The 24,618-nt window shown below is 40.0% G+C and overlaps 1 protein-coding gene across 2 annotated transcripts; it reads right to left on the bottom strand.

Moving 5' to 3' along the window:
• On the bottom strand, window positions 1-24,512 carry RTN4IP1 (reticulon 4 interacting protein 1). Of its 2 annotated transcripts, XM_049817703.1 has the most exons (10): window positions 24,168-24,247; window positions 24,005-24,049; window positions 22,500-22,651; window positions 21,638-21,706; window positions 21,281-21,405; window positions 15,963-16,011; window positions 14,294-14,430; window positions 11,943-12,126; window positions 10,501-10,593; window positions 1-127 (listed from the first exon to the last, which is right to left on the bottom strand). In XM_049817703.1, the coding sequence occupies exons 3-10, from the start codon at window positions 22,623-22,625 to the stop codon at window positions 11-13; spliced, it is 900 nt and encodes a 299-aa protein (XP_049673660.1). In that variant the 5' UTR covers window positions 22,626-22,651; window positions 24,005-24,049; window positions 24,168-24,247; the 3' UTR covers window positions 1-10. The 2 variants fall into 2 exon arrangements, with proteins under 2 accessions (XP_049673660.1, XP_049673659.1); XM_049817702.1 differs by lacking the exon at window positions 24,005-24,049 and having other exon boundaries at window positions 24,168-24,512.
• Window positions 24,513-24,618: the final 106 nt, after the last annotated feature.

The following is a 24,618-nucleotide window of genomic DNA, read 5'->3' on the forward strand; positions in this document are numbered from 1 at the left end:
TAGAGGTACTTTATTTTTTACCAATTACATCGATCACTGTTTTTCCACGTGCATGTCCTCCTTCCAATTTCAGAAAGGCCTTTGGAACTTCAGAAAAAGGGAAGACTTGATCAATAACTGGTTGAATCTACAGAATAAAGAAAAAGTGTCACTATATTAGAAATAATGTATGACCTTCACACTTCAAAACTGTATGAAGAAAGGGGGGAGGTTTCTTTACAGTATTGAGGGCAGAAGTTGCCAGATAACGTAGTCACTAGCTTTTAACTTTTTCAGGGACCCCTATGCATGCAAGAAGGTTTTCTGCTGCTGTTTGGCCAAGTTTTGAAACATCTTCACTAACACAGTTTGGAGCCCTCACCTGGGACTCTTAACAATAAAGTCATGTTTAAAAGCTGACACTGTGGTTCAACTTCTTGTTGTCCACAATGATACACTGAGGAAAAGGAAGAAAATTTTTTTTTCTCGTGTTTCTCTACTGGTTTTCTTATTAAACCCAAGAATTTTTAAAAGGTCAGATATTTTAAAGATACCTATTAATCTGTTGCTTATCTGCATCAGTACATGCCTCAGTACCCTTAAAAGACTTGGCCACAAATGAAGTACAAAAAAAAAAAAATCCACAAACATTTGTTGCTGAATCATTTAGATACACAGTGGCTGAGTTTTCAAGTGTATTCCAACAGGCATACATCATTAAGCCCAGCTTACAGTGGCTGCTATTTTTGGCATTAATTTTGTAGAGTAGCCTTCTGGATTGTTTCAGACTAATTTCTAATAATGAAGGTGAAACTACCCTATTCACTATCCCCATTATTAACTAAGGAGCCTGAAAAACCTATGAGCATTTTCTTCAGACAGCATAGTGTACTGACAGGCAGAAGAAATCCCAGCTGGTTCTGGAAATTGCTTGTCACTGCTGGTCCAAGGGAAGAGACTTTTTCTATAATCGAGTTCTGAGTCAGCCTTCCAAAGGCCAAAATAAGATCTGTGTACAAAAGTACCTCATACACCTCTTCCCAAAGATCTTGCCTACCCTGAGGTTGGTCTCTCTTACCTTGGATCCCCTAACACCAGCCCAATATTCTTGCATTGATGAACTGATCCTAACCCTCTTATCAGAGGAAAACTAACAGTAGAGGAGTCTGCAGGTAGCTCTTGCAGTAATGAAGATTTGAAGTAACAAAGATCCAAACGTCCTACTTACTGTGCTAGACAAAGATCTTTGTTATTTGTGTCAATGAAAAAAAATAGCTTCAGGCTTTTTCCTCACAGCTACTACTAGCACACACAATATCTCGAGTACTCCAGAACTGGTAACTGCCCTCTCCTGGCAGGACATGCATCTCTCTAAATAGAAAAGAAGTACAACAGCTAAGGACACAAACAATTTGCCAGCCAAAGGCTTGCTTACTTTTACCAGAAGGCAAAGGATATGTATTCAGACATATTGGTTAGGAGATGAACGTGCAGCACTACCAAAGAAAGGTTTTCATATGCACACATTTTCCAAGCAGAACTGACCACTCAGCACCCTACCCAACAGCAAAACAAATGCAATCTGGTAGTTGTCTGTGCTCATGTAGGTCCTCTTCTCAGCTTCTTAATTTTCTCTTTATTCATACCCAGTACCTTACATTGAAGTCCAATCCTTGCACTAAAATAACTACTGTTTTTGCTTCTATGATAACAGTAATCCAAGACATCAATCTAACTACTACACGACTATCTCCTAATCTTGTCACTAGATTATCCTTTTTATTTTGTCAAGGCAAACTTATCAGTAGTGTGAAACTTTACATGGCAAAAAAGTAGGAATGAGTGAACCCCCTCCAAAGAAAAATGTCAGGATTAGCAGCCAAATCACGATGAGTGCAACTGCGCAAATATATTCACAAAGTGCCTCGAACTTGCCATGCTGCAGGTCTTCCCCTTGTTCTGCCAGGCCAATCTCTGTAAACAAACCTCTAGCAAAGAGAGTAGTAACACACAGCAGGGGAGCCACAAAGATACCATGTAGCACTTTCTGCTGCTCAACTGGGGAAGAAACATGGGGCACGAACCATCAAGTTCAAGACAAAGCTATGTTTGGTCAGCATCCAGCACGGAACAGAGATGTCGTCTCAGGCATCGGCAAAGTCACGGACATGGACCCAGGGCAGCAAAAACACTGAATGAGACAATGGCTTTGGGTAAACTGAGCATCCGAGTAAACTGCAGCTGCTGTAACTATCAGTAGGAGGAACATGCTGCTGATCAGTAGTGACTGTTTTGAGAAAGACCAACCCTTGCTTTCATAGCAGAAGCTTGGGAAAAAACAACTCAGTAACCTTACTTGTACAAGTACTTATTATTAATGGCAGTTACATACAAAGCTGTGCTTCCATTACGAAAAAAACAATACAGAAACTCATCCTGCTGGAGCATGCACACAGATGACCATAGCAGCGCAAGAGGCTGCGAGGAGGGGAAAGGTATTGAGGGAATAAAGTAGTGCAGGAGCACAAGGGATTCCAGGGAAAGGCAGAAGTTAATTTCAGACACGTGCAGCAACTGAGAAAAAATGTACAAGACACTTCAATGTTCTGCTACCTGCAGTCATTTGTTGTAGGCTGCAGCTTATAACCCTGACAGAATTAGGTATGTTAGGTCCTCAGCCTATTAGGTAAAGTTAAAAGCATCGCGTTTGAAAACTGGTGACACAGGGATTCAGAGGAACCCTGAATTCAACCTCACAGTTCAAAACACAGTGTGTATTGCAGCCACCACACACTCAAAGCCCATCTGCTACATTGATGTAACCTCTAGCTCCGTTTAAACGCCGGCTTTAGGCAGTGCTATAGAGAGACATGAATACTAAATTGATGATCTTGACAATCTAGAGCATTAAACATTTTATCTGGCTGGCTGGTCAGCCCCATTGTTTGAATAACCCTGAAAGGGCTGACCGTGTTGCAGCACAGTGATTCACTCAGCCTTTACCATAATCCACTGACTAAGATAAAATTTCTTCCTGTGAACAGACAAACAAGTAGGGGAGCGTCTGCTGTTTGTTGAATGTGTAATAATAAATGGAGATTAACTGGATAATAAAAACACTGCCTATTTACAGCCACACATCAGTTCCTTGCCAGAGGACACCTATTTGTTCAGGGAAAAGGGATTAAACTAAAGTCTGGGAGAGAAAGGATTACACACACATGCATTGAAATGTTTATCTGAAAACAGATTGGGCCTGAAAAGTATTTTCTTCCTCTTCATTCTCTCCAATGCAGTACATACTATAGAAATGAATCTCAGGTCTCTTGAAATGAACTCATGTGTTTGGAAAAATAGAAAGAGTAATTGCTGATGCTGATTAAGGCTATCCTACACAGAGCACAGAAGTGGTATCCCAGCCAATCCGGGTCTGAACGCAACAGGCAGTGAACAGGCACTGGCAGGAGTTGACTGGTCAGCAGGAACATGCTCCCGCTAATGGCAAATTCAAGCCCACCCTCGGAGGTCCCCATTTCTGTGGTAGAAAGGACACAGTCTGAATTTATCAGGAGAGGACAAGCGAGAACATGAAGGGAATGAAGATGGTTTTGGCCCTCCTATTAGCAACAAGTCACTCCAGAGCATGTGGAGCTGCTTCCTGCCGCTGGAGGGAGAGCTAGAGCCTTGAAATTTTCCAGACAGAGACGAACCAAACCTCTGAGGCGCTCAGAGCAAGCCTAGTTCAAAGCGGAAAAGAAAAAAAGTCGCCTCACTCCAAGGGCAATGACAGTGCATTGGCTCTCCCCCAGGTTTGTAAAGGATGGCCGTGTCAGAACTGCAGGGCAGCCTTGCTTTGCTGAGTGCCCACCTCCCAGTGCACATACATACCCGACTGATGCCTTGGTCAGTAGCCTTGAGTCTCTCATGACTTGTGTACACGCTTTGGAAAAGACACATGGGTGTGCATGGAGCAGAAGCTGTGATGTGCTCCACCAGGCATCAAAATCCTTACACGGGCTTGCTGTAATGGAAAAGACCTGCTCGCCATTTTGGCTAGCTGAGTTAGAAGATAAAGGCTGTCTTCCTCGAGAAATTACCGCCATGCCCAAATGCAGTATAGGGGCACAAATGCAAGGCTTGATGCTCCCCTTTGGCCTTCAGTGAGTCTCCCTTCAATGTCAACAAGAATCATTACAAAGAACGGTCCCTGTCCTGTAACTAAACATTTAGTTATCCATTCAGTACTTTATTGTCATCTCATGGAAAAAATGCTGGTTTGGGACACTGCTGTTTCTGTCACTTCTTCCCTTTAGCTGCACATCTCTCTGCTGTACTCAAGTTCCGTGTTCTTTAGGTCTTAATCCTACCCCTTTCTTCATCCTCCCTTCCCCTTAAAATGGCATGCAACAATGTATGCTGAGCTTCATACTGCTTGCTAACATCGGGTTCTAGGGTCAACCCTCACTGAGGACAAAGACTGAAGTTTTACTTTCTGGAACAGCTGGTTCTGGTCACACATTGTATGGGTAGCTTTGCAGCTATGCAGTACTATGTTTTTGGTTAACTTGTATTTCAAAGAATATACACTTTCATCCAAGAGCACATTAAAGGATATCAGGTACATGATATTTCTGTCCCAAATGCCCAACAGAAGTAAAAATGATCCAACGATCCAGTCTCATACACCCATAAAAAGAATGGCGGTTGCAGTGGTTAAGACATGGCAATGGAAGGCATGTGTCCTGGGGTCTACTCCCACAGTCACCAACAACTGTATTCCCAGGTTTTGTTTGTTTTTCAAGCCAAGGTACATTCTTTCATATCAAGCCTCTAACACCAGCCCACAGGAACTCAAGTATCATCTACAATTACTAAAATGCTAGAAGATAAATCCCAGTTAAGCAGGCTATCAGGGTATGGTTCTGAGTGTAGAAGAGGCTTAAAAAAACCCTCTAGTTCATTAATTGGCCCTGGCAGAACAGCTTCTACAGAACACAATGAAGAGCAGAAAGAAACTGCAACAAGCCCAGAATTGTAGTGTATGCCAGCGTAGCCCAAGCTTAAATCAGTAGAAACGAGGACGATCCTGGGTTTAGTTACCTACTGAACCATGCTGAAAAACTATTAACTAAAGGAAAGAGCAACTCTCTTTTCTAGAATCCCCTAACAGTAGCATTCATGGTAGCTGTCCTGATATTTATGCTGGTAATTAAAGCAACTTGGGGAAACGCTACCATATAATTAAGACAGGACAAACTTTAGTACATACATATATATATATATGAGTATATATATATTTATATATGAAAGCATATTATACATATTTTATGTATAGATTAGAAGAATAGTCCTGCGTGACCTGCATCTCCCCAGGTCTCAGCAAATTAAACTCACAACAGACAAGAGCTGTCTTGTTGACCCCACATTTCACTGCTGTGCTGGACATAATTCCCTCCTACACTAGGGGACTAGAGCTCAGAACACTAGGACTGCCTTTCTACAGAATATGCAATTACATCAGGCTGAGGCAACACATTTGATTAAATACCTGGTAGATGATGAAATTTTTCCAGACCTTACTGTGGTTCATGTGAATTTACATATTCAAACCCTATCTCTCCACAGTATGCAAAATTTCCATTAGTCTTCTCCGCAGACACTTCATGGTGTAATTACACAGCACTTTCATAAAGAGCATAAGCAAGCTACCATATCCTGGAAGAGGAAGAGCAGACGTGTTTTCATAAAAATCACAGTGGTTTTTTTGGTGGCCATGACAAAATGCAGATAGAGGTTCATTTTGGAACAGGAAGGACTGAACAGAGCTTTTGGCAACCTCTCCTTGATCAACACCTCTGGGCTCTAGCAAACTAACCTGGCAAGCACAAGCACTGCAACAAGAAAACACAACATTTAAAAAAAAAAAAAAAAAAAGTGCAAGCTTTGCAATTTAGCATGGAGAAAGATGGTCATCGGAACGAGTGTGAGTGACTAAAGAAAGTGGGGAGAAGAACTGATCTCTAGTCAATTTAGACATTTAAGTAGAGAATTGCTACCCTTGTGTCCTTTTTCAGATGGAGACTGTCAAGCAGGCACCACCCAAGGGCAAGTCACCTCAGGTACCTTAAGATACCTTAGCACAGCCATAAAAACAAAGACTGGAATTACTGCAGAGAAGGCCACATCTAGAGATGCCAGATTTGGAGAACGTTCAAGAACTCCATATGTTACACTAGCTGTTCGGTATTCATATAGATGAGAGAAGTCTGGAACAATCGTGCAATAAGGGCCAGGGGAAAAAGTTACTTGCAGAACTGTAACAAGATGAATTGGAAGCAGATCAATACACACCGTTACAATAGAGAGTCAAGAAGCTGTGATAACCTATGTAATGCTAGCAGGAGGAATGTAAGCCATCTTCATGGCCATCCAAACAACTCAAAACCCAAGTAACATCAAAGTGGATAACCACATCCATTTGTGTCATATACTTCCTGGATAGCAAAGACTAGCAATACAAACCAAGTGAATTCCACTTATTAACAGGGTATCTCAGAGCAAATCACCAAAGGTGGATAAAGGGCATTAGCCCTCATTAGTAGTGAGAGAAATTATGGTAGCAAAAGGCTAGGTGATTTGTACAGCATTGCTCAGGAAGACAGCAGCAGGGCCAAAGAACAGTCAGCATCCTGTCCTCCAAACCACAACAGCCAGTGCTAAGTCCAAAGCATCTAGTGTCTTCAGCAAAATGTATAACCAACACTACACACAAATTACATTAATATAAGCATGCAGTTGCTTTTTCTTATATGTGCCTGTGCTGTAATATTTATCTAGAAAGCAAACAACACAGAGAATGATCTATTCATTTCATGATTGGAGACTCTACTTGTCCTTTAGCCTTCCTTCTGCAAAATCAACTTTCACCCATCAGCCCATCTGATGCAACTCTGCTCTGAAGGAAAGAGTATTAAGTCACCAGAAATACTGCACACACACCCCTGCACTGCATTTAAATGGCTCTGCATTAAAATTAAAATGAAAATTTCAAATTTCTGTAGGGCTGCATGTTAACCCACCTCCTATCATGCTCCAGCAGGAACATACAACATACTTAGTGCTCCCCCATACAACACTAAGGAGTCTTTTGAGTCTGCCTTCCTCCATCAGGCTTTGTAAAAGGCAAAGTGCTCAATTATAAGTTAGAGGCTTTCTATAAGCTTATGTAGTTATATATTTTCACCAAGGACTAAATGGCACATCCATAGAAAAGAGAGAAAACTTAAGCAAGCAGCAAAACCCAAGACTGTCAATGTTAAATGCGCAACACTGACCACAAATACATCAAACTAATTCCTAACAAGCTTTTCGGTGACGATGCTGGCAGCAGAGACCAGTGACAATGCTTCAGCAAACCGTCTGCCAGCAGATCTGTGTCCTGAACTAAAGGCTCTATTGAGTTCAGTTCTCTTTAGATGAGAACCTTGTAATTCACCAGAAACATTCTGCCATGGAAAGAGATCCCCAGCTTCTGACATACGCTTCATCAACTCATTTGGTGGAGCCCACGTTAAGCCAGTCCATACTGGCTCGTAATTAACTAGCAGAGTTCAACCCACAACAGGGACTTCTAAGCAGTTTAGAAAGTAGCCAGTATCTCTAAAGTTTGGCAAGGAAATAATTGTTTTTCCTCCATGCCCACTACTGTTGCAGCAGCCTCCCAGCCCCTCAGTCTCACAATAGCCTCTTTGCAAGATGTGCGGCTGCAAGGCAGAGAAAACAGCTCATAAACTGAAACTGGTTTTACAATCCCCAGAAGTGAGCTGCCGTGCAGGTAAATTACAAAAGGAAAATTACTCTCCTTCCTTGCACTACCAGCTCATCAAATCCTCTCCTTCTCCTCCCCATTATAAAAGGCTGTTGAAAGAACCCCTCCTCATAGCTGATGTTCTGCAAATCTCTATTCCTTGCAGCAAAGATCATCCGTGTGAAAAACAAGTATCTTTAAACAGAATGTCTTTTTTGCTTATTCTTCACTCACTAAAGGATTGAGAATCCTTTTACTTTCACAAAGGAAGATGATGAACTCATCAGAACTAAAAATCTGTGTTGGTGCAAAAGGACTAAAGGAAAAAACACTGACAAATCAATGTGATCTGTAACTGCTTCAGGGGTATGCTCTTCAAAGCTTCACTTACTGTATCATCCTCCCTTTAAACCATCAGCTCTTTTTAATTTCCTTCATTTAAATCCTGCCTCATGATATATACTTTCCTGAAAAAAGCTTCTCATTTTCAGGAGCTCTCCAATTGCTCTCCCATTCACACTTCATACAATCTCAAAATTAAGATGTATGTAACAGAAAAGAGGATTCACTGAAATTTCAAAATAACTAAATCTGCATTACTCAAAACTGTATTCACTCAAAACTAAGAAGTTCAACTACATGAGCTCACTTTGCTGGCTTCCCCAAATCTTTTTGCTACACTTTTATTGCTTTGTGGTGTTTTTTTTAATTCTCATTTATTCTCTCCTATTCAAACATAAACATTTCTTTTCACTTAGTTATAGGAAATTATGGTAGATTTCCTCCAGTAATTCTTTACTGCCTTTTTTTTAAATACCTACTCTTCTGAATGAATGATCTGCCCATTTAAGAGAACTCTTGTGTCTAGACAATAAAGGTCATAGTCTTATTAACATGTCTAAATGGAACACATCTGGGTCTTATAAAATACTGATGATAGCACAGGTGTTTACAACATTTTACAAAATAGAGTAAAATGCTGCTAGAATAATGACTATGCAGATAAACAGTCTGACATTATGACCTGTTTTTGCACAGAGAATAAAAGACCAAGCAAACATCTTTGTCCTCATGATCATCTTACAACCAAAAGTACATCAAGACATTCATATATGTACGACGTACATTTTAAATGGCATTACAATTCACCTGTCCAGATTATTAGGCAGAGAACACCGATTAAGCCTCATCTCTGTTGCATAAACAGGTGTTTCCCAAGAGGCTTTCATGGGCATATTCTGCATTTGTTTTGCATACAAGGTAGGAGCAGAGCACAAAACAAGTTGTGACTGGCCAAGAATCAGGACAAATGGTAAGAACAAAGACAAGGGCATTTCTGTTTCTTAGACAATTATAATTTAGTAGTGTGACTGGATGCAATCACAGGATGAGAAGCATCTTCTAGGATTTCTTTCTTGACCATGGGATAATGCCTACAGCACTGGCCATAATGCAAAGCAGGGTGGTGCAAAGCTGTAGCCAGGAACATACTTCACCACAGCTTATTTGCTGCTCCAGCCTCTGTTTATGAGTAGGTAACCTTCTAGGAAACACAGACTTTCTACTGGCTGTGTCAGCAGCACACTGGTCATAGCACAGGAATAGGAGTGGCTGAATTCAGGAAGATTTTTATTCTGATCAGCAGCACTGAAGTGGTGAATAGAAGTAATCAGGCCTTAAGTACAACAGCAATTTATTTACTCTTCGCCAAACTCCGGAACATAATGCATAGCAAAAAAGGAGATCAGCACTCAAAGTTTGAGATCTAAGCTTTACTCATACGCACAAATTTTGACCACAAGATGGTCTGACAGTTCACATACTGGAATTACCAGCAGTCATGGCAGACTCTACTTCCTCTTCTGCTTAGGTACCACATAGAAAGATTAACAGCAGTTGTCCATATTCTCTACTGTGGGAATTTTGGCAACATGAAATTATCCAAAAGAGGACATTGCCAGAACCTATAGCACCACACAGTCCAATAAACAGGCAATCAACTGCTCACTCTCAACACACATTTTGTAACAAGCTCGTAAACCTGAAAAGATCAGAAAAGCAGTAGTCAATCTGTCACTTCATGCCTTTCCTCCAAGTCCACTAAGAGATTCCCCGAAAGCTTATGTATGCTCACGATATTCCAAGTCACTGAGCTGAATTAGCACAAACATTATACTCTGAAGCACTGAAACAATGAAACACAAGATTCTTGTCACCAGTCTGCCAATGCAGATCATCTATGACCTGCAATAACCTGAATATTCTAGTTCTGTGCACATTATGGGCAGGACTCCTGATCATCCAGGCTAAGCAATTTTGCATATGCAGATACACACAGTCATGTTCATTCTGACCAAATGAACCAAATGAGGCCTCTTAAAATATGTAATTTTCAACACCAGAGTTCATGCTAAATGATTCCCGCTGGCAAAAATAAACAATCACTGGACATTCTTTCCTCATAACTTAGTAAGCTTTGTGTTTTTAAAAACAGGTACGGTGGAGAGGGAGAAGGCAGAACAGTCTTAAGGATTATGAACTCCTAAATTCCATGCAAAAGGCAGAAGTCAGAAACTGGAGCAAGTCAATTCTTAACTAGGTTTCCTCACTGTTACTCTCATAACATTTTATTCCCTAATTGTAAACTACAGCATTTTTGAGTCAAAGCAGCACCTTTTTCAGCACAAATACCCAAATAACCATTACTGACATACCTTTCCAGAATCAACTAGTTCTGCTATTTCATCCAAACTTCGTCCACTTGGCATAAAAAATGCCCACCGATAATGGACTCCTTTAAAGAGATGCTGCAAGAAAGATCACAAATATATTAAAAAGTCATGAGAGGAAACTGAAAATGGGAACTAAAATTAATGTTAGAAGCACTAAAGAAGTAACTTAAGGAAAAGACATGGAAATTATATGCTAGTGTCTGAAAAAAAGTCACCTAAGCATGTGGATTAAATGTACAGACAAGGACGTGGTATTACCACAATAGGATCAGGGTGAATTTTGTGTCCAATTGCACAAGTCAGCTAGTTGAGAAAAACAACCACCTTGTCTCTGCAGCTAGAAACAGCATTATTTGTTACATAAGAGAGAAATAGTGCTGTATGGGGGTGAAATAAACTCAGCAATGTGACATTTAGAAACTTCCACCTTAGTGTAAGTGATTAAATTTTCCACCATCACATCTGCCAAAGTCATCACCGTCCAATGACAGATGGCAGCTCACACAAAAACCATCTTGGGAACATCTCACAAGCACAGGTCAAGAGCACCTCCTCTGAGTAAGTCACTACAGGAGTAAGAGCCATCATCTGCCAGAGAGAGGCAATTTTTAATACATGGCATACAATGTTCCTCATCATGGAAACATGAACACTGAGAAATAATATTACATTATTTCTTCACAGCCTTTTCATTTTGTTTTTGAGCTTTCCTTTGAAAGTATTGATGCAGGACTTAGAATCTCATTCAACCGTGCCATCACAGGAATACCATAGCAACTGCTTGAAAAGCATTCATTTGGAGAGCAAGTACACATGTCGAGAGAAGAAAGAGAAAAGTTCTAAAAAGCCTTACTGATGGGGCCACTGGCAGAATGTTTTAAGATCCAGTTAAGAAAACTAGAAAAATCAGTATCACCATCCAGACACATGAACATGAAAGAGATGAAAGACTTTCTAGCCACCCTCAACCACTTTTATTACTCTCTGGTGCTGGAATAGGATGAAGAGAATCAGTCATGGAACAATGTTTTGAGAGAAAGCCTGACCAGCCTAAAGCAAGTAGCAAAATTACCCTCACTTCAATGAGGCAGGGATTTGCTCTGTTTACTATGAAACACTAGCTGTCAGCAGGACTCACTGGGGAGGCCACATGGAAAAGGCCACAATGAAAAGCACAATAAGGAATCAAAACTTCAAAGCACCCCACACTACCACATACACCAATCAGCACCACCCCAACATTTTTTTTTTTTTCAAGTGCAAGAAAGAAGGAAAGAATAAAAATGCATGTGAAGTACACTTAATGATGTAAGAGGAAAATACAACAGATGCCTCTAGATGAGCCACATGACTAGCATCCAAGCCACAAAGGAAGCCACTAGAGTACTACATAATATTAAAGTATATAGGATTTTGTTAAATACCTTTACAGTTTTGGAACCAACGGTGACTCCTGTTTGTAACATGCCATCAGCCACTCCAAGTTTGTCCATATTGATCAGGAAAGGTGTCACTAAGGTAACATACGTTGCTCCTGACCATTTCTTCAGGAGATCTAGAGCCCACTTCTCAGTGGATCCACCAACATTATCTAGGATGAAATCAAATCTGCAGACATGCAAAGAGCAGGTTTAAAATCACAACATGGGAAAAATACTTTAATCATAATTAGGCTAATTCATATAAGAAACTGGCTATAGTTTACATTTTTACATGTCAATACAATGCAATAAAATAATCTGCCTGCAAGACAGTGGCAAGAAAGTGCCCAAGACTTCAGCTAAATCCCAGCTTTACTGTACAATGGGAGTTAAGTTTACAGGTTATTGCCCATTCACTGCACAGGAGACACAGGCTATTTAGGTAACTTAAACTGCACTTAAACTCCAAAAAGCAGACTCTTAGATGCACAACTACATTCTCTACTTGCTTAAAGCCTTCTAGAGCTCTATCTCTTCAGCCTTCCCACTGAGACTACTGGTGTTCCAGTAGGTCTGGTCCTAGCATTGAAAAATATGGTACGTGCATGTAAAAACTAGTCTGGACTCACACCCTGAGTAGGAACATCTCCTGCACATGCTGTACTCATGTGAAAGTCAGTTCCAGTGGCCAAAGTTACATAAACAAGTTATACGTAAACAAATCATTCTGCTAACCCTTATCTCTTCACATCTTTTCTGTGAGCCAATTCTCAGCTTTACTTGTAAAAGTCTTTTTTGACCTCCTTATTTGTTTTGGGGCCATTTTACCTCTACTGACAGCTCTTTTCTTCGCATCTACCTATTCGACAATGCAAAGGGTCTAAAACCTTCCCCCCATGGAATATGCAGCCTCTGGCAACAAGCCACAGTTTCAGCATTCCTTCTCATTATCCCAGCATGTCAGCCTGTAAAGGCTGAACAGGCAACAGAGAGCTATCCACCTATTCTGTTAGATGCACAGCTCATTCTTATTTTCATCTGTAAATTTCCAGCATTCTCCAGATTGCAACAGATATGTATATATACATACATCTAATCTAAATAACCTACAAATAAGAGGAAAAATACTTCATCCAAATTAAATAGAAAAGTTCTTATCTCTGGAAAGACAGTTTTCCTGCCTGTCTTCCAAGGATGTGACTTCATGTTAAAGCTCAGTCGACCTAACAGTTAGCTGCCAACAAGAGAAATTAAAATTATGAAAACTAATGCTCCAGGAAAAACTAGCTCACTATGGGGTCTAAGTGAGTACAACTGAAAAGGGAAGGGAAGTAGGAACATCCCTCTCAGTATACCTGACTGATCAGCTTAGCTGTACCGTAAAACTGCACCCTAGGACAGTGCTGGTGGTATCTCCTAAAAAGGGTCACTTGCTAGAATGGGTGTTTAGCATTTAAGATGCTGAATTGCACAAAGGCAAATTTAGCACTGCTTGCAAACTGTGAAGTTAGCTGCTGCATGTCCTGCCCGTACAGACAGAGCCGGTACCCTCACAGTTGACCTCAGGCCTGCTGACAATCACACCATAGTTAAAGGGCACATGCATTCTTAGGACAGTTATCAGTAAGATTCTTTCATAGACTGAACAGCTTCTATTTTCCTTCCCATAAAGTTAACTCAATCTAGTTAAAAAGAGCAGTGTAAATATCATGTTCAAATACAAGTCACAGCAGACTAAGTTTAAACAGTTGGAAAGACTACAAAAGCAAAAAGGACTTCATTTCTAGAGAAAACCCCTATGCTAGTTTAAACATAACTGCTGTAACAAGATAAGTGTGATTGTTTATCAGAGCAAGCTGTACCCAACATTACAGAAGAGAAATTTACTCCCAGTTGAGTTGCACAGTGGCTAAAGACCTTCAGGCAAGTCACTTAACTGCTTCATGACATTGTCCTTCCCTCTAGAAGATCAATTTTACTATTTACTAACCTCACAAAGGATTTCTGAGACTTATTTTAATTTATTCATGCTTTGTAAATGCTCCAAGGTCCTTGGATGGAAGCTGACAAAACTGTTCAAATCACAGTCATTGAAGAGAAGCATGTGAAAGCAAGCTTGCCTCCACAAGCCCAATTAACTGGCTTAGTCTTACAATGAAATCTGTGCTTGGGATACTCACTTGGCAAACTGCCTTCAAAAATAAATTTGCTTTACAAAGTAACGCTTTAGAAATTGGGCGGGGGGGGGGGGGGGGGGGAGAGAGAGTTCTGATAGACTGGAGTCAAGCAATCAAAAGGCAGAAGGTCTGATCACCAACTCCTTCATCTCAGTATTAAGCAAAACAAAAACGTACAAGGGTAATGTTTTAAGTTGCTCTTCCAGATTTCCAGATCTGTAATCAATCACATCATCCGCTCCAAGCTTTTTCATCAGTGTGCTGGCATCATGAGAACAAACTGCTGTCACGTCAGCACCCCAGGCCTTCAGTAGCTAAAAACAAGTATATAAAAAAAGAAGTCCAAAGTTTAAAATTTAACAAAGTCTCATTATATTTATATAATAAATGAGCACCTTTAGTAGGGAGTGGGGACACTGTGTTCCAACCCAGAATACCTTGTCACACATCTCACAGACAAACAGTGGTTAGAATTTATCAATATTTAAGGAGGTTTTGGGGAGGGAAGAGTTGGTGTGGAGGAAGGAGGATGTTTTTTTAATGCCACTTACAGATGTCAGGTCTCAGGATAAACAAGGCTTCAAATAAAATACTCAGTTTGCCATCTGCATCTGCCAGCTAAATGTATACCAAGAGGTATTATCCAAGTTACCAATCTACAAAACTGTCACCAGATCAAGCATTAAATATTTTTAAATTAAAAATGAAAATATTTTATATTCCTACCTGCTCAATAAGTATTTCATATATCTATCTCACTGTAAATAGCTTAAATATGAATAACAAGAAAAAGAAGGAAGTCATCTCTGATTTACCACAGAGAGAACAGCAGGTTGTCTTCTACTCCAAAAGTTATAGCAAAGTAAAGGATTTTTGCTAGTTATTTAGCTCTTTTGTAATCTCATTTTTCATTCACAGTAATCTTTTTTTAAATTTATTCTGGATTAATTAATGTAGTTTACTCAGGATTAATCAGGTAGAAGTCGCAACTCGTCAGTGGCTAGTCAGCCTTTCTTACTGATCTAATTTAGCCACCTGCTTTATAATGGATCAGGCAAATAGCATACCACTAAAAATTCTCCTGTAAGCCTCTTTAAAACCACTGTGCTTGTGGTCTAGTAACATGGAATGCAGCGATGCGATCACCCAACTTCTATATTTTTTCTTATTCTCAAGAGAAGGATGTTTCAGCATGAGATGACACCAATTAGAATCAAACCCCCCCAATTAAGTGAGAGCATGAAAAGATGATGTTCCACAATTAACCGATCAATAACAGAGCACGATGACTCTCCAAAGTTTAGAGCTTCTGGAATGAAGACAGACAAAAGGGCAGCAGGGCAAAGACAGTGAGGGAAAGTTAATCTAAGCCACTGTGCTTTACATACACTGCACATAAAAGCCTGATGCCTCTCATATCATTTGACCACCTACAACACTTATAGTAGACGATACATTCTCCATCAGTTTTTCTACTCATACACCAAGTTGTTTTCATATTTACGGAGCGGAGCTGACTGAAAAATAATGAAAACAGGCTACATATTTCAAGTTACACCAGTTAGAGATTTCCTGCACCTAAACTGTGAAATGCCATCTTTCACTACGTACACTCATAACTCCTTTCTTTGAAAGTCCCTGCTTCCTACTTTAAACTAATACAACGTAACAAATGGAAAGCAAGAAATCTGAATATACTTCACTTCTGGAAATATCAATCAGATCAATCAGACAGATTGATCAGTAGCTTGCTATTTCACAGTTCCTTCCCTCAGTTCCCTTAATTTATTTTTTTTTCTTATTGAATAGTTTGAAGATGCATCCTGGGCATGCCGGTTTATATTACCTGTACAGCAAATGTACCAACTCCTCCTGAAGCTCCTAATATTAATACTCTGTAAGAGAAAATTAAAATATATTAAATAGTTCTTTAAATAAACTCTATAGTAACTATGTATTCTGATGCTTCTTATACATCTCCAACACCAAATTATTTTAAGCAAAAGATTGTATTTGTCATTCAATGTTACTTAGTGGTTAACTCTTCAGGTAGCCAATAATGTGACTTAACATTGCTGATCATGCTTCCTGTGCCAAGAGCATTACCTCAGCACAGCCAAAGAGACCTCCTCATACGTTCTTTCCACTAAATCCAGGCAGTGGAGCTGTCAGGCAGTAACATGTATCACCCAAACCCCCTGTCCCTGTCCTCACTTTCCCAAACATAATTGCTTAGTTTGGGACAAAATCAGTTAAGTCTTTCTGTCTCCCAGACTCCACTGTTGTATCTCCTAAAGAAAAAAAATCTGATTCACCAACATCTTACACAAATTGGTGTTATCTAAGATAACACATTATTAGTATCACATTATTTAGGGAGACTGGGAACTTCAGAATATATGGAACATAATGTTCCCATATTGCATCTATTTATTTATCTATCTAAATATTTATGTAAATATTTATCTAAAAGACAAAAATAGAATTAAGTAGCCTCACCAAAAACTAGTTCAAGTTCTAATAAATTAAGATAACTGCCTTTTTCTTTAGAAAAAAAGACAGTAGAATTTTTCTAGTTCAGTACATCTCAATAAGACCCTGTAAATGCCAGATTGTGGAAAATGGCACACAGGCAAGAAAATGAATGAGTATATTACCAAATTATTAACAAATGAGAGTTCATTTTAACTGAACACAGTACGCTAAATTTCATAAAAATGAATGCAAGTGTAGTTGTGTGAGAATCTTACTGCTAGCAGCCTAATCACTGTTCAAAAATTTCATCTGGATATTTTATTAAATAACTAATCTTCAGAAAGTGAATTAGTAAGAAAGCCCTGCTGCTGAAGTTACAAACAGTGCTTGGACTTTGGACCCATTTGCTAATTCTATGACAAAAGTAAGATCCAAGATGAAGCCTTGGCATAGGATTGGGGAACATCATGTTTCTCAGAACTTCTGTTTGCCAGAAAAATTTCAGTACCTTCAGAAGCTGGTGATGTTCCTGTTTTAAATCTCACTGTGCTGGATGTTGAAGGAAATTGCTTTTTACAGTGCAAAATTGTACTATACAATTTGGAGTCTCAGTTTACAAAAATTCTTTGAAGTAACCTAAGAGACTTGGCTTTGGTCACAGTATCCATTTTAAAATGCTTCCTCTTTTGTAACTGATCAGATTCCGGTCCCTCTTATTTCACTGATCCAAGCTGCATAATTCAGATTAAGAATTTGAAACCACAATGCCTGCAGCTTTTAAATTTGCCAAAAAGTACTTATCCTCAGAACCATGCTTCTAACGACAGATGCCTGAAGCAACATTCATATTTAGATTTTATTATACTTGAAAAGGCTCAGGGACGCTGCACTCAAGATACTGGGTTAAGCCCATCTTTATCCTTACAAAGGACAGTCACAATTAAATCCTTTCAAAAAAAACCTTGTCCAACTGCCTTTCCAATCTTACTCCTTGCTTAAAGGGCATTTCTTCCACTACAAATTTTGGAGAAAGATGTCATTTTGAAACATACAGTTTGCTCAAGGATTTAAGTAACATTTTCGGTTTTGAGGAGGTGCTTGGCTAGGACTTTTATTTTCCCCTTCAATAAAAGCCCTTGAGATTCTTCAGTAGAAATACTTTCCAGATTTGTTTTCTTCCTATGTTACATGGGCTATTTTCTACCAAACCTTCTAATTATTTAAACTCTCTCCACACACTGTGACTTCAAGAAAGCTCTTCACTTCAGAGACAAACCGTCTGCACAGGAGATCCATGTGGCACAGCTCAACAGATGAGCATTTTTACAGCACTGAGGACAGCAAGACACATTGTTTTGCACAACACAAAGCAGCAGGGAAGCATTTGAAGGCGCAGGACCTGTTAGGATGGTACTGAAGGACCACAGATCGTGGAAAGTGCTAAAGTGGGCAGAGTTTTGTTTGCATTGTCTCATGAAAACACAGCCTGGAGAAAACATACCAGAGAAACTACCTGTTTCACTGCAAAGGTGAGCTCAGGAGTAAACTAACATACAAGCATGTGCACGAGGGAACAAACAAATTATTCGACCTGAACAGAGATCCAAGAGAACCCAATTCTCTCAAAAGAACAAAACAAAAGTTCATACCCCATGCTTTGCTCCCTTCTGACAAAGGCACATAATTCAAGCCAGCATTCACCAAGCCCCACATGAGGCTCTAGCGGTTCAAATGATCAGAGAGTCAGCAGATCTCTCCAGATGAGCATACCATGGGATTTGAGAGTTTACCCTTCTCCCTGGGCCCTGCTTGGAACTATGGTGTGGTCAGAAACTAGCATCAGGGAGCCAGGACCTGTTTCAGCTGTGCCCCCCCCTGCAAAAGACACAGGGGGTGGGGAGTGGGTGTACAGATCAAGGACTAACATTTTCTCCAGATTATAAACAACTAGCAATTTTCAGTGACTCAGCTGCATGCCAAATAAAAATTATTATAGTTACTGAATAAATATATCAACTTTTTATGTATATAAAATTAAATTCCATTTGATTATGCCAAGAAGATATCCCTAATAGATCTATTCCTGTACCAAGAAGCATTTACCCTATCAAGGAGTTTTACAACCTACACTCACTTTGTACTTCTTAACAGATAAAACGATGAAGTAACACACAGACTTTGAAAAAAAATATTTTCTTGGGGTATTATATTATTCAAATTTTCATTGTAACAATATAAACCAGGAGTGTATGTTTAATAGCTTACAGTAACAGAATCCGGCATCTCTCCCCAGCATACTGAAACATATAAAATATTGACTCTGTATTTACGTAAAAGACCTTTACTTAATATTAACATAAACATTTTCAAGAACTTCTCAAATTGTCAGGTTTGGTTTTATCATGCTTTTTGTGAATACAGCAAGCAAGATATTTAACAGCTATTGTTGAACAAGCATATCCCCTTTCTACTAAAACTGGACACTGGCACATATAAGCAGCTCTCCAGGTTTTATCCACAGAGAACTCCAAAACAACAGAGTCGTTCTGAACATTCTGGATAACAAGAATGTTCACTTTTAGCTTGTGCAAGAATATTGACATAAATTATGGTGGTATAGGATAAAAATTATGGAGAAATGACTGGAGTTATAGTGAAGCAGGAGATATCGTTAACAATGTAAGCACACTTCAGGTAACTTGTAAAAACAAAATTTGTGAAAGTGTGTGCAGATGCAGTAGATACTCCTGTCAGATCAACATACAGTCAGATGTTGGACTGTTAGCGAGTATTTCTGGTTAGCCCACCCTTCCACTTTAAAGAGGCCAAGAAAACAATACACACCATTAGAAAAATCTCACTGTTTCTAAGATGTCTTAACACTGCAATAAAGTATCAGTGAAGTAGGTTTCATGAAGCAATTCAGCTGCTCTTTCAAAATAAGACACACTCTTGGGTATATATAGACCCTTCTACATAGCTATTTACATACACCTACAGGAGAAAAAACCACCAACATAAAATCACATATGTAGGCAACTTCTTACCAAACATATTAAATTATTTCAAGAAATTAAGAAACATTATGTAAATTCTTGTTTTTGAAATTATTGCCTTGAGAGAGTAACGTAAAGTTCATGGAATATACTTTCACACAGCCCCTTCAAGGCCATTTATGTATTTTCCTACAAGAAATTTCTCAGGGAAAAAAAATCTACCATCACGTAAGTCATTCTCTGCTGTTTTTACAGTTCAAAACTTCTAGCTGGGAAACATGACGACTTTATAAGTACATTAAAATGTTTTTGCTGACAGAGTAATTAAATATTTGGAACATAAAAGTAAATGTTAAATATAAAGACATGATATAAATGCAGTTTGAATTCCACTTTTAACAATCTAAACACTTACCTGAAGATTGGAAAGATACTTTAAAAAAAGGCTAGCTTATCAACATATCTTTAGGTTAATTCTATTTACATGTAAAAGTTAAGATAATAAAAAAGTCTAAATACTGAAAAATAAAAAGGAAGGCAACATATCTAGAATTTTACCGCTAGCTAGAAGTTAATTTCAATGACATCTCTTTGAAATTGCTTTAAATTTCGCAATTTCATTTTCTCAAAACATTATCTTTAGAACAAGCAATTACTTTATACTGTCATGATGAAATTTACCACGACACACGAACAACCACTCACTCAATTATCTTCTAAAGATGTGGGTGAAGAATTTCAATACATCTAGTGTCTTTTGCCATGTGTTGCATTACAACAGTAACACCCAAGATAAGAGGAGGTCAGGCCTCTAGACTCCTACTGCCCAATAACTACTTTATGACCTAAATTTTTGGTGCAGCATAGTAATTTTAATGATTATTTTTCAATTCCAGTTTTTTTACTTTTGTCCTTCTCTCCATTCTGAACATTTTGCTATCTCTTTACACAAACATCCAAAGGCCAAAGTAACAGCAAATTTCAATTATCAGGAGAAAAATGGTATCTGCTCCAATCTTTCAATGCATTTTTTCTCTTCTGTCCTCCATCTGCCATTGTCAGATTAACAGGTTGATAAACAAAGCCAATTTTTCTCTTTGATTTGGCTGCTCGTCTTGCACGTTTTCCTCTTCTCTTCTGCATTCCTGACCTCATCAAAGTTCTGGCCTATGGGTCAGATGACACCCAGTCACCTGCTCATTTTTTTCTAAAAGCTGGAAAACCAGTCAGTTCCAAATGGCCCACACATGCAGGAACTGCGTGAACCACACCTCTGTGGCTGAGAAGGCCTTTTGTGAGTTGCCAAAGTAACTCAGAAAGAGGATGTTACATTTGGATAGCTGTCCTAGCAGGCAGAAAGGCAAAGTCCCTATAAATTCCTAGAGATACAATCCTTAAATTCTCTATATAGTCCTATACATTAGATATATATTGGACTACCTCTATATAGTCACTATATAGAGGAAGCGAGCAGCAAGTGATTAGGTACACTTCAGTTAGGGTCCTCATCTGAGCCTCCCTCTAAAGAAGCCTCTCTCAGCAGCTGTGTTGATCGAATGTAGCACCTTCAAGCCAGCTGGTCTTTGTGAATGTCATGGTGTAACAGTCTTCATCACTGTTGGACTTGTCTTAGAAGCAGCTCATCAGTATAAAAATGGAACACTAAGTTTTAGCACCAGAACTATTTACTTACCTTTTCCCACTGCAATTACTTTGGTTCAGTCCTCCAACTTGGTTAACTGCAGACCAGGCTGTGAGACCTACATATGGTAAGGAGGCAGCTTCTGTGTGACTGAGACACTTTGGCTTAAAAGACACCTGAAATAAAAGCAATCATATCTAAGTCACACAGCAGATCCTATGAAATATTTAAACAAGCTTTCCTGAATTGCAGATCGTGTATTCCACATTTTCAACTGTTTTCGTAACTAGCTGGAGTCTAAATCAATCCAAGCACCAAGAAACAGTTACTTAGACACCAAAGAAAAAAAAAAAGCCAGTCTTTACGATTTTGGGGTTTTGCCTGTTAGCCACATTTTTTAAAGTTTACCTCGTTTCCACTAGCCACCACAAATTCTGACAGAGTGCCCTGTTTCCATGGAGGAATTGCTGCCCACACCTAAAACCAAACAGAAAGCAACTATCAATTCTTGTGACTTTGCACATGACTGTACCTACACAGAAAAGTTTTCTTCATTGAAGAAATTTTTTTTCCAATTTGCAGAATGTCTTCACTATTGCTTATCAGAAACCAGTTTAGCTTACTCTTTACACACAAAAAATCACAAGACTGACTAAATGAAGGACTGCAGAGCTTTGTAAGTAAATTGTGCCATACTGTGTGTATAAGACATAATTTTTCAAAAAACTCAAACTATTTCCATGCCAGGAAAGCCCAGACTGGAGGGGATGGGGCTGGGAGGAATCAGAATTTGCTATACTAAAACTGGTGAAATGTGAAAGCAACTAGTGAAGGTGAAAGCAAACAATACCAGTATTTATATGGGGAATCACAAAGAGGTTCTTGGGTTGTGCAAGAGCTCCTATCCTAAGTTATTGAAGAAAAAAGACCAACTAATACCTTTCTGTTAGAATTCTATCTTCAGTCAAAAATGAAGCAGCATCTCGAGAGTGCACTTATAAATAAATAAATCCCTCTCTTGCTACCACTGAAATGGATCAAAAGTTAAAAAACAGAAGGGAAACTTGCAGAAGCAAGTCTGAGAAAGACCATGTTTTTCAGAGAAAAAACAGTAGGGAAGAAAGCATTCTAGGAATTTACTGCCAGATAGCTCTCATTCAGAGTGCAACAACATAAAACCAAAAAATTTTTGAAGAGGGAAACAAAAGCTGAACATCTCACAGTATATTTTAACTATATATTTTAGAACAAAAGAGATTGGTGGTATCACCTCATCTCCAGGTTTGAAATAAGACACACTCAGTCCGCATTCCATAACAACACCAGAGACATCTCGACCAAGTGTTAGTGGAAATTCAGTCTCCATGGTTTTGAGTTTCAGGGGATCCCGCTTCATATTTAATGCAGTTGCACCATAACCACCTGCAAAACATGAAAATAACCATGACATACCATAATGAGTTTTCATTTATAAACTGGACAATTCCAATTAGAAAGCATTGTCTGTACCTAATGTGCCTCATTTCTGTTATAACTTAAGCATGCAAAAAATCTTCAATATTTTATACTTTCACACATTTTAGAAAGAAAGAGTAAATCTTATTCTGGCTTATTTGTCCATGAAATGGCTCTCCATTATAAAAATATTTAGTATGTGATAACACTATCAGAAATTCTAAGAAGTCCCCTGGAAACGCTCCATTTTCCAACAGCATCATGTAGTTACAAATCCAAAAGAACTCCAAGCTTTCCATTTGTCTTTTCAAATAAAGTACTGTAAAAAGCAACATGAACATCACTGTAAAAAATATTAAGGCACACCTCCTAAGATGAGTAACCTGAGCTTCTATTCAGTAAGCAACAGCTAAATGCTGTGAACCCTCAGAATTACCCATCTAATAACTCTGCTCATCCTAAAAAAGAGTTTGCATTTGGGCGTGTATGCCCTTTTGAGTCTTTGGACAAGTCTGCCTAGGTGCCCTGTTATGCTAGAAAGTGTTTTGATACTGAAAAGAAAAGAAACAGACACAAAAGCAGGCACCTCAAAAGTAGGATGAAAATGTATTTTCTTCCAAATACTTTTACACTGACTCAAAGTACTAGTTGCAGCCCAGCAGTTCAAGTGGGTCATTCAACAGCAATCCTCAGACAGCAAGTGTCCCATAATCAAACCCACAACCATATACAAAGATTATTTTTTTAATTAATTTATTAGAGACCCCAAACACAAATTACAACTCTGTAGGCAGGCTTCCTACAGATATCTCTGCATGTGCTACTGAATCTGATTTGATAGGCAAGATCACTTCTCCACCTGAAATGTAAGGTCTTCTACTACCACAACTTCCTCCATGGGTTCTGAATCTTGAAACCGAGGAAAAAAAACCTGATTAAAATGTGTCAAATAAAGAGTTGGTCAGTGAAAGAAAGATACAGACTTCCCGGGCAAGATGACAGCAGGTACCCAGAAGCCAGTTCAGGAAGAAGGAACGACATGGTTTGGATTAGGTCGCACGTGCCGACTTTGCGGCAACTTTGACCTTCAGCCCCGTTCACCTCAAAGGGGGTAAGAGAATCCAGCACCTCTCGGGGGAACGCTGCTCCTTGGAAGGGCAAGTCTCTTGGCCAAGGGAGTGCCACCACCCAGACGGTGGGGACGGGGGAGAAGGCCACGAAATAAACCCCACCTCGGTTATGCTGCTAATGGAATTAAGCTGACTGGGGAGCCGCAAGCCGACGGAGGACAGCAATCAGTCACTGGGATTAAAAGCTTACCCCCGCACTCTCGTCTTCAGAAAAGCAATGGCTTTTTGTACTGTTCTTCCCCAAGAACGTGAAAAAATATAAGTTTCGGAGAGGCGGTTTCCCACAGGGCTCAGGCCAACCCCTGCCTGCCATCACGCCGGCCCGGCCCCGGCCGCTCGGGCTCGGCACTTACTTCTCATGCTAAGGTCGATGGGGTTCAGGCTTGCGGCGTGAACCTTAATGATGACCTCGTTCGGGAAGTGTATGGTGGGGAACACCATGTCCCTGGTGAAGCGCAGCACGTCGTTGCGGCCGTACCGGTCTATGACCCAGGAGGGCATGGCGCACCGCGCCCGCGGAGAGGCGCGGAGGCCGCGGACCGGCGGCTGCCCGCCCGCCCGCACCGCCCCGCGCAGCGCCCCACCGCTCGCCGCCCCCCGCGACAGCATGGCCGGGGGAGCCGAGCCGGGCCGGGCCGCGCAGCCGGCGCCCCGCGGGATCGGGCTGGGACGCGGCGCTCCCGCCTCGCCTCTTGCTTTCAGTCCCGGAGGCCCGGCGCCGGCCGGCCGGCCCGCCTGCCTGCCTACCCTCCTCCCTCGCCCCGGCGGCACCCGCGGCCAATGGGCGGCCGCCTTCTTGGCGGC

Source organism: Accipiter gentilis, chromosome 15, assembly GCF_929443795.1.
Source record: "Accipiter gentilis chromosome 15, bAccGen1.1, whole genome shotgun sequence".
In the NCBI taxonomy this organism is placed as follows: domain Eukaryota; kingdom Metazoa; phylum Chordata; class Aves; order Accipitriformes; family Accipitridae; genus Astur; species Astur gentilis.

Coding starts and splice junctions, on each gene's coding strand:
- RTN4IP1 (XM_049817702.1), bottom strand. CDS start 24,423: ATGCTGTCGCGGGGGGCGGCGAGCGGTGGGGCGCTGCGCGGGGCGGTG. Junction 14,431..15,962: donor TTGGTACATTTGCTGTACAG/GTAATATAAACC, acceptor ACTTGTTTTTAG/CTACTGAAGGCCTGGGGTGC. Junction 12,127..14,293: donor CAACTTAAAACATTACCCTT/GTACGTTTTTGT, acceptor GCATGTCTGCAG/ATTTGATTTCATCCTAGATA.